The sequence below is a fragment of the Gallinula chloropus genome, assembly GCF_964237585.1.
Source record: "Gallinula chloropus genome assembly, chromosome: 1".
NCBI classification, from domain to species: Eukaryota; Metazoa; Chordata; class Aves; order Gruiformes; family Rallidae; genus Gallinula; species Gallinula chloropus.
Genome location: NC_140085.1, coordinates 140,833,370 through 140,846,287, shown reverse-complemented (window position 1 = coordinate 140,846,287; position 12,918 = coordinate 140,833,370). Strand labels below are relative to the sequence as shown.

General features: G+C 47.5%; 2 protein-coding genes across 2 annotated transcripts in view; one reads left to right on the top strand and one right to left on the bottom strand.

Moving 5' to 3' along the window:
• Positions 1-6,488, top strand: part of LOC311189564 (cohesin subunit SA-2-like) — a 66,498-nt gene extending 60,010 nt beyond the window's left edge. The window contains exons 29-32 of the mRNA XM_084261236.1: positions 1,778-1,968; positions 2,997-3,171; positions 4,113-4,206; positions 5,517-6,488. Of these exons, the coding sequence (XP_084117362.1) occupies positions 1,778-1,968; positions 2,997-3,171; positions 4,113-4,206; positions 5,517-5,525 (469 nt within the window). The 3' untranslated portion in view covers positions 5,526-6,488. The remainder of the gene's footprint in view (positions 1-1,777; positions 1,969-2,996; positions 3,172-4,112; positions 4,207-5,516) is intronic.
• A 1,257-nt stretch (positions 6,489-7,745) lies between these two features.
• The window catches only part of PPP2R3B (protein phosphatase 2 regulatory subunit B''beta), a gene marked incomplete at its 5' end in the record, with an annotated part of 55,683 nt that continues 50,510 nt past the window's right edge, over positions 7,746-12,918 (bottom strand). Inside the window, one exon of the mRNA XM_084260596.1 lies at positions 7,746-8,840. Coding sequence (XP_084116722.1) covers positions 8,696-8,840 — 145 coding nt within the window. The 3' untranslated portion in view covers positions 7,746-8,695. The remainder of the gene's footprint in view (positions 8,841-12,918) is intronic.

The following is a 12,918-nucleotide window of genomic DNA, read 5'->3' as shown; positions in this document are numbered from 1 at the left end:
ACTTGTCAATTGCTCGGTGCCACCAAGTGCGCACGAGAAGCGCATTACTGAATAACAAGCGGCGTGGAGGGGCCTGAGTCCTGCATCAGTAGGAGTCTTTCCATTGACATTGATAGCAGTTGGATTAGACCCTAAAACAGTAGTTACAATACACGCTTGTTCGAAACCAGCAAATTCCATTACCAGGGTTTCTTGATCCCCGCGGCCCCCAGGGGATCCCCAGACCCTGAATTGTTCCAGAGCCGGTGCTTACCCTAACCTCCTCCCAGTGCTGCTTTTCTTGTTTTGCAAAGCAAATTAAATGGCTGATATTTTCCAGGCCACACTCCCAATCAAGGAAAGAATAACACACTGCCCAGGCTGGCGCTAAAACTGTCGCTTCTGGTGTTTGCTGAGCTGGGGCCTGCTGCAACAGCCCTGGCCTTGATTTTGAAGCGACGAGTTGCAGCCAGAATGTAGGGCCCGTCCAGTTTCTTAGTCAGGCTTGGGCTTTCTTTTCTTATAAAGTAGGAGTGGGCCAGAAAGATATTGTCAGAAGAGCCTTGCTTTTCAAAAAGAATGTTTGAAGGAGACCTCTTTGCTCCAGAAAAGGGGGTAGCTTCATCTGGGATTCGGGCCGGACCTGTGACAAGCCTACGGGTTGAATCAGGTGGAACAGGGATTTGAGCCAACACCTGTGTGGTGTCGTAGCTGCAGAGCTGTTAACTGCTTCTTGCAGACACTTGGAATTTTATTGGGAACCTGAGAGAATTGGATTAAGTTTGAGATGGTATTAGAGAAAATTGGTTTTATTGGCTGCTAGGTTGGTTTGGGTTTTTTTTTAAATTTTGACAAAACAGGCATTCATGGTGTAAATGCCCTATTTCCTGACCTGCTGGTCTGTTGAATCACAAGGAGCATCTCTTGCCTGGGAGTTCCTTTGCACTGCAGTCCCTGAGGCAGAATAGGGTCCACCAGGAGAAGGGCTGCAGCCCCACAGAGGCCTGCTCCGCTCAGGCTGCTCCTGGAAGCAGCAATTGGTGGTGGCTTTTCCTGCATGGGAAATTCTTTCCAGAGACTGATGTAACTCTGTAATTCCTGTGAAACGAGTGTTGCTTCTCAGTGCTAAAATTCAAGCTCCCTTTTGGCCTAGAAGACATTTGCATTCTAAGCATTCAGATTAGGGCCACAAAGATGATCAGAGGGCTGGAGCACCTCCCCTATGAAGAGACGCTGAGAGAGCTGGGCCTGTTTAGCCTAGAGAAGAGAAGGCTGTGGGGGTACGTCATTGCAGCCTTCCAGTCCCTGAAGGGAGCAGAGAAACAGGAGGGGAATCAACTTTTAAAAAGGGTAGACAATGGGAGAACAAGGGGGAGTGGATTAAAGCTAAAAGAAGGAAGGTTTAGATTAGATTTTTGGGGGAAGTTTTTTTTACAGAGAGAGTGGTGAGGTGCTGGAACAGACTGCCCAGAGAGATGGTGGATGCCCCATCCCTGGAGGAGATCAGGTTGGATGGGGCCCTGGGCAACCTTGTGTAGATCCAGGCCTGAGGTTGGTGTCCCTGCCTGTGGCAAGGGGTTGGAACTCTGTGATCCTCGGGGTCCCTTCTAACACAGACCATTCTGTGACTCTGTGATGTCTCAGAGATGCCATGTATTTCTGAGAGAAGGGATGCCCTTTGTTTCTCTTCGACCGTTCAGTCTGCACCGTTGGGGAAAATGCCTTTCTGGAGGTCACCTCCCTGCGTATTGGGGGGAAGATACTGGTTGTGCTTATGTTTACTTTTGGTTTTCTCCAGGTATGGTTATTTACAGAGGTATATAACAGAGCCACTGCCTTGCAGAGGGGACGAATGGCAGCCCTTGATTTTGTACAGAAACTCTTTAGTGGAAAATGAAGATGAGGAGAGCTCCGTCCTTGGCAGTTCGGGAGTTTGGTCCTCCGAGGGCACATCTCAGATGTCTTCTTTTAAAAGGAAATTGTCTGACGGTAGGAAAACTTCCCTGCTCTGGATCAGCTGTATTTCCTTTGCCCCAATGAAATTCACTTCATGCTTTGCATTAGCAGTGCCTCAGTATATCGGGCATTGTGGAGTTTCCAGTTTGCATTGCAGCTTTTGCCTTCAGCTTTGTTGTTGTTAAAGGCCTCTTCATCACTCAGCAGCAGGAAGGTTTGTCTAGGGACTTTGAGTGAGCAGAATTCAGATAGTCTTGAGTTCTGCTCCATGTGCAGCTCTGGCATTTGCCTGTGCCACTGAGACTTGGTTCACTGGTTTCAATTTCTAAATTAAGGGCGTTGCTGGTTTAGACTCTGTAGATAATTGTGACAGGAGAGATATTTCCAGAAGGCAATTCTGATCTTCAGCCTGATGATCTAAGCCAAATCATCTTCCGGGGTCTTTCTCTCTGTTGAATTTCTAGGGATCCTTTAGGATCATACTCCCAACTTAAGGAGTTACAGTTAGGTGTGCTGGATCCAGGCGTTAGCAGCTCTCATGGGCTTCCAGTCCCTAACGAGGTGTTCACTGCATGGATATGGTGGGACTTAGTTAACTGTAGTAGAGCCACGACAAAGCCCTTTGCCATTAAACTGCTAAGTGCTATAGACATGAGCAGTTGTATGTGGGGGAAAGGGAACTTTTCCAGAACACCTGTTAATTTCTCTCTCACCCCTTCTCAGAAATTGTCTTCTCACTGGCCTGCCTTCAGAAGGCTTGTTCCTCTGTGTCCTAAAGACTTTCCTTTCTCAAGGCATATACAGACTCAGGAGCAGCGATAGCACTTGTGGACCAGGGCCAAGATCGTAAATCTAGGTTGTAAAAGTGACCAGTGGGCAGAGTACATTGATTGTCTTTTATGTGGCTTTTAGCTGGTTTCTTCAACAAACAAATGAGTAGCTCCAAGTACCCCTTTGAGCTTGGTCCCATTGCTTCTGCCCTGTGGAGAACGTGTTGGAAACGTCCATCTCAGGACCTTTGAGAGAAGCTGGAGAACAAGTCTGTTTGCTGCCTGTTACAGGGTCTCTGCCTGAAACCAGCCAGAGTGAAGCAGCCAGCAAAGCCCCAGCCCCGCAGCGCGCTGCCCACCTCGCCCCCGCAGCAGGGAAGGGCAGGAAGAGGCTGAAGTCTCGAGAGGCGCCCGTGCAGGAACACGTGCCCTTCCCTGGGCCAGGAGGGCTGCAGAGAAGGTACTGGTCAGAGCTAGGTGTCTTACAGGCTGCTTCCCTTGTCCCAGTACCGACAGCTGGGTTGTCTCTGTCCACCTCTGCCTCTGTTCTGTGTAACATTTGTGTGGGCAAAGGCCACAGGGTGTGAGCTCCTCCTGTCTCTCTTACAGGCTGTCCCCCAAGGACAGGTCGCCGTTTTGGGTTTCCTCTGTCCACTATCTATCCCCAGTGTCACAGGGCTTCACGCCTTCTCAGACCCATACCCAGTGTGCACAGAAATAGACAAAGAAGCAGGAGGGTTCCCTGTCCTACATCTCTGGTCCTGATTAGAGGGCTGTGGGGTCGGTTAGCCCCTGGCTCTTTGCTGCAGTGTGACAATGCGCGTTTTCTGCACCTCTGCCAACGAAAGAAAGAGGCTCCTTGACTCTGCAGACCTCCTGCTGTTAACTACTGTGTTACACCAGTGTGAAGCCCCACAGGACCTGGGTGCAGGAGCAGGTATTGCAGAGAAGTAGTCCAGAGTCTACTTTTGAGTTCTGTAAAGCACCCAGAGTGCTCAATTGGGCTATTTCCCTCTATTGAGGTGTTGGGTGGTGTGTCCCATGTCAGTAGCTTAAAAGATGAAACACAAATCCCAGAAAGACACATGCTTTTCCAGGTTTTGGGACAACCATTGATTGGACCTGGTGAATACAAATACAATGGAACAAAAAAATGTATTAAGCAGGCAGGTGATTACAGATGCAGCCCCAGTTTAAAAGAATGTTTTGTTTCTAGGCTGCTTTACTGGAAGTTCCTCAGAGCATAGCTGCTTTCATACCCGGGAGATGCTGGAAACTTTGGGTTATCTTACTGGGTATCTCAGCAGCAGATCTTGCTGTGTGACATACTCTGCCTGCAGCACGCTCTGCAATGTGCAACCTCTGCTACAAAGTTTCTCAAGACTCTGCTTTTGTTTCCACCCCCAGCAGAGAAGAGATTAAGACAGAAGATGTCCCTGAGCAGGGTCAAGCAGAAGACGTGGTTGAAGACGTCGATATTGATGTGGTTGGTGCAGACCAGGTAATTCTGGCTGGGGTTCTCCAGCCCTGAGGACAGCTGTAGTTGAGTAGCTCAGAATCTCATGAACTTACAGAAGGAGCTGCTCCTTTGGGCCCCTTACAGGATGAGGAAAGGGGTTCTCCCCTCTTCCCTTTCCCTCTGCTGCTGCAGTCTCCTTCTTCAGCTTGATCTGTGTTTTTATGGCAATTCTTCTTGTAGGATCTAGGCATCCTCAGGTACTTTGCACACCAGGTAGGGTGCATTCTGAGGTGGAGCGTTTCCTGTTTCCCACATTGTGCAGCAGGTTGATGAAGAGGTGCTTCCTGCAGTTGCTTCACATACCCACAGGTTTTGTCCCCAAACCAGCTGGGGATTTGAAGGGAAGCATGCAGACCTTGTGGGCTTGGAGTGACCGCCAGTGTGGCCTGGGGAGGGGGGGTTGTCCTGGGGGCAGGGATTGCCTTTGGCATCAGATAACAGCTTGGCAAAACCCCAGTGGTCTGCCTGGGCCCCAGCTCAGCCCCAGAGTGGAAGCTTGCAGCAGGGAGGAACTTCCAGCCCACCCCAGTGACAGTGGGGTGCGAGGTCACCACTGCACTGCAAGGGGGGAGAGATAAAAAAGAGGCCACCATGGTTCCTGTGCGGCAGCCTCAGACGTTCCTCCAGTCCTCAGAGGATTTGCTGTGTCAGCCATTGCAGGGGCCAAGCGGTGACTTCAGGTTTTTCTTCTGTATCCCCCCACCTCTGGACTTGTAGTAGGATGCAAACTCAGTGTCTGGCAGACAGGGTTTTTGCAGTGAGTCAGGCAACCCCTTGATTTCCAAGGGCTCTGCTTATCTGCGATCTAAGAGCCATCTTTGATCAGGCCAACCTGGCCTGATTTTTTTATTTTCTTAAATGAGTATTTCCTGTAGAGCTGGACAAGGTATTTTATATTTGAGTGCTGGGTTGGGTTTTCTTGGGTTTTATTTTGTTTTTTAAAGAGGGCTAAAGGAAGAAGGCCCTTTAACACATAGACTGACTGTTTGGGGTATATGCTTGGAGCCAACTCCTATTGAAGATAGATAATAAAAGAATTTAAATCTGTGGACCAAGATCAAAGCCATCCAGGAAATGCACTTTACTTATCCTTTACATGGCCTTGTCTGGGCTCCTTGTGGTGTAGAAATGCTCCTTTCCTTTTGTGGGAGCTAAATGCAGGTGCTTTCCTAGAGCCAGCTGTGGCCAAGCCGCTGAATGGTTTGAGGTTTATATTCTGATCCCTTGTGTGCTCTTGTTTGCTGTTCTTGAGAGGAGGAGACTGACTTAATCTTCCCTTTCTTCTGGTACAGGAGGGTTAAGCAGCTGAGAGGATAAATGGGAGTGAAGAACACGCTTCCCTTTTTTTCCCTGCAAACTTTAACTGGAAGTGGGGTTGTGATGGCACCAACCGAGGCAGCAGGAGATACGGATCAAGTCCGCAGGCATCCCCGCGGGACCAGTTAGGTACCAGCACCGCGGCTGGTGTCCCCGCAGTGCCGTTGCCGCGGTGTTACTGATGCAGCTGTCGCACATCTAAGGCTGTGGGAGTTGGGAACATCACTGCTCAGCTGCATCCCTCGGACCAATTCCCAGCACAAGGGCTGGAATCAGGGTATGGACAAATATGGAGTCAAAGACTCTGTAAACTAGAGGAGAGCAGCTCTCTCCAGGCAGCAGGGGCAGGGCTCTGTGGGGTGTATCCTTTGCCATTCGTGGTGGCAGAGATGGATAATGGATAACAGATACCTGCTTGTTTCCTTGTACCAGACACCGGCCCAGCTGAGAAGGCTGTGACCTGCTGGGTCGTGGTGGGTGACGTGGCCCCATGCCCTTTCCTGTCTGTAAAAGGCAAAACCCGAATCAAATAATCTGACAGTATTTCTGTATTCCACTGGTTGATCAACTGTGGGGATCAGGACGTGTTCCCAGAAGGCTTGGATCAAGGCTTCTGAAGAACAAAGAGACAGTGGACCAGTTAGGACTGAGTATTTTCCTCTGGAAGAGATCCTTCGTACCCGGGGATCACGTGGTATTTTCCTGGAAGGGAGAGAGCGTGCGACAGCAGCGTAACGCGACTGCACACGTGGCTCTTCAAGAGTATTTTTTTTCACCAAGACTTTGCGAACGAGCTTCACTCTGGAGTGTTTTGGAAGCAGTAGGCTGGGAGTGCTGGCTGCTTTCACTGACCCTTTGTCACTGCTCCATGGAATTGTATGCCGCAGTAATCCTATCAATCAGCTTTATTTTATATACACACATCTACTTTGGATTGTTACTGTGTAAAATAAACTAAATACCCATTGCTACTCACTAGTGCTGAAAGTGCCAGTGATGTTCTCATGCTGAGGCTGGAGAGGAGGAGCAGGGGTGTCACCGCCCTTCCCCTTTGCCCTCTAATGGAGTTCAAATTGAGCTCCACAGAGAGGAAAGCCATGAAGGGCTCCCAGGTATCAGGCCCTGGGAAGGGACAATAGTAAAACCCTTTTAAGTAGGCAGTAGGCCCCTGCACTGGGGCAGGTAGCACTCAGCCAGATGATGATGGGTCTCACCCACATCAATTTGTTCTTGGTTCTGGACTTGGACTAAGACAACACTTAGGACCTGAGACCACATCAAACATGCAGATGCTATAATTCTTATGATGAAGGAGGGGGGCTGGGAATTGCCCTTCCCAGGGAAGGTACAGTAAGCAATCCAGTTCATGCATGGCAGCAGAAGTCCCTTCCACAGTATCTCCTTAATTTGCTCTACTGGAGCTGTGCAAATCCTTCAGGAAAAAAAGGGGGTTGGTTATCCACCATGTAATAGGGAGCAGGATTCAACACACAGCTCTGCAGAAGCAGCCTGCTCACACCCAGCTCAGCTTCATAGAGACACAGCACTGTGGGATGAGAATTCCACAGCTGTACCTAGCCCTTTATGCACCCCCTTCTAGCTGAAGGGTGTCAGGGAGAGAGAAGTCACTGCTCCTTGAACAGCAGTACATGTTCAGGAGCAGCTGGAAGGGCAGTTACTGCTTTAAGTTTCTGCTTAAAGTTTACTGCTTAAAAACTCCAAAGCCAGGGGCACGTAGTGAGAGGTACTGGTCACCCTGAGAGAGATCTGGCACCAATGAGTTCCAGTAAAAGTTGAATAAACCAACCCTGAATTCATCTTTTAAATGCTTTGAGTGGCAGTAAAACGAGTCTAGTTTGCCCTGGTGAGGCTTGCTGACAGGGGGTAGCGATGTGTTTAAGACACACATGTTCCTAAGTGCCCACGTGAGATGGGTGAGGAGTTCAGCAGAACAGAGTTCTCTGCACTGCAGCCCTGGCTTTTGGATGGGAAGAGCCCACTGGAGCTTGCTTGCCTCCAGCATTCAGCTCAGTGCAATGATCCAACAGGGCTGCACACTTGTTTAACCCATCACATCCTAAAGGGTTCTTTGACAGCAAGGCAGGCATAGAATACATGGTTAGAGCTGTTAAAATACATGTATGAAAATCTTTATTTCAAAATACAAACATTTTTAAACATTTTGAACAGGTCTACACTGCAACCAAAAAATAACTTACATCTTTTTGTACATTTTCTTTTTTCCCCAACAAAAGCTGCTTAACAGGAAGAGTGAGGCAACAATTTCAAGCTGCTGTGACACCGATGAATACTCATGGAATGTGTCAATAGCAAACGACTGGGGAGAGGGACACACACACACACACACAGACAAAAGCACTGAATGCCCACAACAAATTAGTGCACATCACTGATCAAGTACCATTTACACAACAGGGGTTTTTAAAAAAAATTGGTTCCTTCTACACAAACACACCCATTTTGGATCAAGTATGAACACTAAACCAGACTTCAGTCTCAAACAGTCATCAATGAAGAGACTGAAGTTTAAAAGGCCAAGCAGAACCGAAGGTGGGGCAAGCAAGGACTACACCGAGAGTGAGACAACTCAGGCGTTGGCTTTCCTTGCATGCCACAACACACTCAGCTCCTCAAATGCAACTCATGGGTGTGCCTCTGCCTTCCCAAGGCATGGAAGCTCTGGAACTGTCTGTTACATAAAGGATACAAAAGCATTGCAGGCCAGGGATAAACTGTCTCCTCACCTCCCGTAGCGGGACAGTGCACCCGACGCATACGGGATGGAGATGGTCAGCGCGCCACACATGGGCTTAGAGAGAATGACACAGTTCTCTTAAAAACAGTAGGTTACTTTGCTCTAAAATCAGGTATTGTTATTCTTCCAAAAAGGAATTCAGCAACATCTGTAAATAAATACTTTAATCTATTTTACAAACTAGAGGCTATTGAATAAATACAAAAAGGTTCATCATTCCATACAAACGCGCTTCCTAAAGGTAGTGTAGTGATTAAATACTTTAGCACAAAACTAAGCTGACTTCCTGGAAACAAACCCCACTGAGATGTGTAGGTGTGTAGCAGACCTGCTGCAGACTGTCCCTTCTCTTCTGCAAGCGCTGACCAGGAGTAACCACTACTCAAAGTCCTCTTCATAGTCATATTCATCCAAGTCCACATCGGCCAGATGGGAAGGCATTTCAAAGAACGGTCTTTTTTCCATCTGATACTTCAGGACGTTGGCCTTCTGATGGTCTATAGGACTCAGCTCTGCTTCATACCTAGGAGTGGGCAGAAAAGGGAAGAGAAAGAATCCAGCCTCCTTAGGAAGTGTCCCAATGTTAGAACAGTAACGAGACTCCCTCAGGAAGAACATCAGTCCCAGTACTTTAAACATGTAGCCAGCAGCAGCGGTAACTTTCTGTATCAACAGCTTAAGCTGAAGCTACCTTACTCTCCCGTTGTGTGCAGAACTTCCTAGTGGGATATGCAGCTCTACTGGAAGGATTCAGAGTCCCACGCTGCTTTAGCAGAGAACTCCCAAGTTAGAAACTGTCAAGTGCAAGACAGGAGTGTTGGGCAGAAACCCTCCCTGTTCCCTCCGAGGGAGCAGGTGTTGTGCTGAATCATCAGCAGCAGGTACACCTGCAGCAGGTACAACGGAAGAGGAGGAACACCCAAAGTGTTACTCAGGGAAACAGGAGCACAAGGGAGTGATGGCACCAACTGCGTGTTTAAAGCTGATGCTGGAGAGCTGAAGTGCTTAATGGGAAATAACTGGTAACACCCTGCTGCTGCCACCGCTGGAAGGGAGCAGGTAGAGAATGAAATGTCATGTCTAGCTAAAGGCAGCAGAGGTTGGTAGTCAAAGGAGTTCTCCTTCAGCACTCCTTACGAGGGATCAACCTGTAGTTGATAGCCATTAAAAAAATAATCCACCCTAAAACTAAACCTCTAGAGACTTGTGATGTCAGATTAAAGATCTGACCAATTTCCTGGGCTAGGCTGGCTCAGGTTCATGCACATCTCCAAGTGCCACAATCTCTTACTGGCACAGCGTCATTTCTGCCTATGTAACAAGAGTAGGCAAAGCGTGAGCTTCAGAAACTGCAGCATCTGCTCTTCAGGTGTGACTGTCAGGGCAGCACGTGCCTGCCAGGAGGATTCTTTCAGAGAAAGGCATGGGGCAAAGAGGAGGAACAGCCCACCATGAACACTGCAGCAGAGCAGTGCTGATGGCAGAGGAGGGTGGAAGAACATTGTCAGTGATGGAAGCAATGCTGTTGAAACACTTAATGAACTGCTCAACATACCAAGTCAGCTTCGCCACTGGTTTAAGTAAAAGAAATCTAACAAAATAAAGATGCTTTGATAACCTCAGGTGAAGATTAAGCCATGAGTAAAGAGAATTCCTGATTTTCTTTCCTTGCTATTTTATCCTTCCCAGGGGTGTTAAAGCCTCAGTTACATAAGCATCTGTCAGTGCTTCGGCAGGGAACAGAACCACCTTGGATTCTCTCACAGGTCCGGTGTCCTGGTCAGACCAGCAGTGAAGTCACCCTTAGAGTTATTTTATTGAGCTGCACATTGGAAAACAAGGGGTTGGAAGATGCATATAGTACTGTAACAAGAGTTTGGGCTCAGAAACCCATTATTTACAGTCTTCTACACCACTAATTCCATCTACTTGATGCAGAGGGCCAGTGCCCCACACCCAACCAGTGGCACAGAAAGTAATCAAAAATAGCATGTGATTTTTTGGGTTGTGCTTCCATGGGATAAAGTATTTCATAGAACATGTCTGGTTTTTTCCCTACAAGATCTGTGACATATCTGCTAGTGCCAGTGGCAGAGGCAACCTGTGCCCAGAGAGCTGCTTGTGCTTACAAACACCTGGCTCAAAAGCCATGAGAAACCGCGTTACCTGGCATCATACATCTTCTCCATCTCTCATGTACTCCACTACATCATTCTTACACCACCATACTGGCTTTCCTTAAGGAGTGTGTTTACATAGTGAAAGTGCTTTTTTATTTTGGCCTTTTTTGGGTTATTAGGATGCTGCTTTATGTGCTTTACATACCATGGGTTTCAGAGTATCCAGATGCATTGCTTAGGCTTTAACTGCATGGATGTGGAAGGAAGCCTGTGCCTATGCTGTGGCTAGAACGAACTTTGTGGAAGTACCAGTCACAAATAAGTGTCCAAGGCCTGTTAGAAGTTGACTGAAGAGTGAAAGTTTAAGGTAAACTTTTAAAAATATAATCTGAAAAAGTTTTACTGGAAAAAAATTTGCAGTTTCTATTTTGTCCACATCCTGTGTAAAGCCAGAGAGCCACAGTTTTGGGTACACTGTGAGAACAGAAACGTTCTGCCCCCAGAGCACTGGCTGTGAATTTTGGGGGTTTGATCTTCATGAAGAAGAGAGACCTTAGGGGGGAACACACAGACATACAATCCTTTAGTCCAAACAAATCACAGACACACTCTTGGCTCAGAAACAGCTGCCATCAGTGAACTCAGGTAACAGAACAGGGATAAAAGCCCCTTGAGGCTCCTGATACCCTTACTGTGCCTGTGGGTGCAGCGGTGCCTAAACATCATCTTAGAGCTTTACAAAGTGGCACTTGCCTACAGCAGCCCACCGATTTCAAGCCCTTCATCAGAGGTGCAGAGTAACCCCAATTGTGTGGGTCCCTTCCTCCTAAGGACAGAACTCCAGTGGGTTTCAGTGGCTGGTGACACTGGACCTGGTCTCAGGACAGAGCGCCCGAGGACCAGCTGGAATATTTTGCTTGACAGCCTAGCTAAGGCTTGGCTTCTGCAGGCCCTGCAGTGCAGGAGGCTTCTGCACCCTCAGCAGACCTTAACTGACCAGCTAGTGTCACAGGGTTTGCCCAGCAGAGCTATGCAAGAGCTGTAAGACAGAGTGAGGGATCTTGATGGAACCCAGGAAATCTGCATTTGGCTAACGACTGCCAGGTGAGTGAGAGAAAAGCCACCTGAATTTCCCAACTTTGTATCCAGAAACATACAAGATGGGCTTTCTGCTCCACTTCTAGGGACTGACATCAGCAGCAGTTTTAGAAGGGGAAGGTGGAGACACCTGTGATACAAGTAAGCTACAGACTGGCAGAAGAGAAGGAACCTAAGGCCAAACCAGCAAAGGTGTAAAACATCTGAGGAAGTGAATTAAGATGTTCAGGTTTAATAGCACCTCAAGTCTCCTAAATGCTCTTACTCCTTCCTGCCAAGCCTGGGCTCTCAGGCTGACCAGCTGATGCTCTGGGTTTACTGTGGTTCATTGAGGGGGCCCCTCTGTCAGGCACTGAGATGACAGCAGATGCTGTGGGGGCCTGGCCTGATCCTCTCAGGAGGAGCCCAAGTCCACCAGTAAGGTTAAAAAAATTTGATCCTGATGGTTTAAACAATGTTAATTTTATAAGAGCATTCCAAAACAGAGGGCCAAAAATCAAAATCCTTCACTGGATATTAACAATCCCACTACTATTGTCAGCCAAGTTATAAATAACATTTCACAGGCAACAAGGCCACAGAAACAGCTCTTTCCTTTGATCCATCACACTGAAGCTCTTACCCATGGCATTACAGCACCTCAGACAACTGTCAGAGACGAACATACCTATTCTGTGCCCTCCCCAAACTCAGGCTGTGACTGTAAGAGATAAAACGAGATGAAAAGCACTGAAGGTTTAATATTGCCCAACTCAGAGCACAGCAAAGCTTCAGTTACACTTTGGGTGTGAATTCTGTAATATTGGCCACTTCTGGGGAAAGAAACAATGAAAACTGCTATGAGCCCTCTCAGTGCTGAAGAGCTGGGCAACAGCAATTTTCTCCCTCCTCTTTCCTCCCTCATACGTTGTCTTTTGAGGAAGCTCTTGAAATCCATAAGTTAAGAGGATTTTGCTTTCTCAGGTTTTAAAGCAGTTTAAATATTGAGCTAGGCATTCTCTAAATGCTTGGCAAAAGTCAGAGGCACTCCAAAAATGGAATATTGATGTAGGAAATGCAGGAAAACGTGTTTTCTCTAGATGGATGCATCATCTTAAGGCCTAAACCACGTTAAATTTGTTTTCTCTATCTTGTTAGATAGTAAAACAATGAAGAGCAAATCCAGGGCTTTGGATTCTGAGAGGTTCCAGAAGCTACACAGCCAAAATAAAGGAATGCTTTCAAAACAGCAAGATTTATCATCTTATTTCCTCTTAAAGAGCTGTGAGAAAATACTTCTAGGCTGATATAATTCAGTTCAGAAAGGAGATTTTTTTCCTCTTAAAAAACCCTCTGAATGAAGCTCTTTGTTGATTTAGCAAAGCTACAGAAATTAATGCTGTA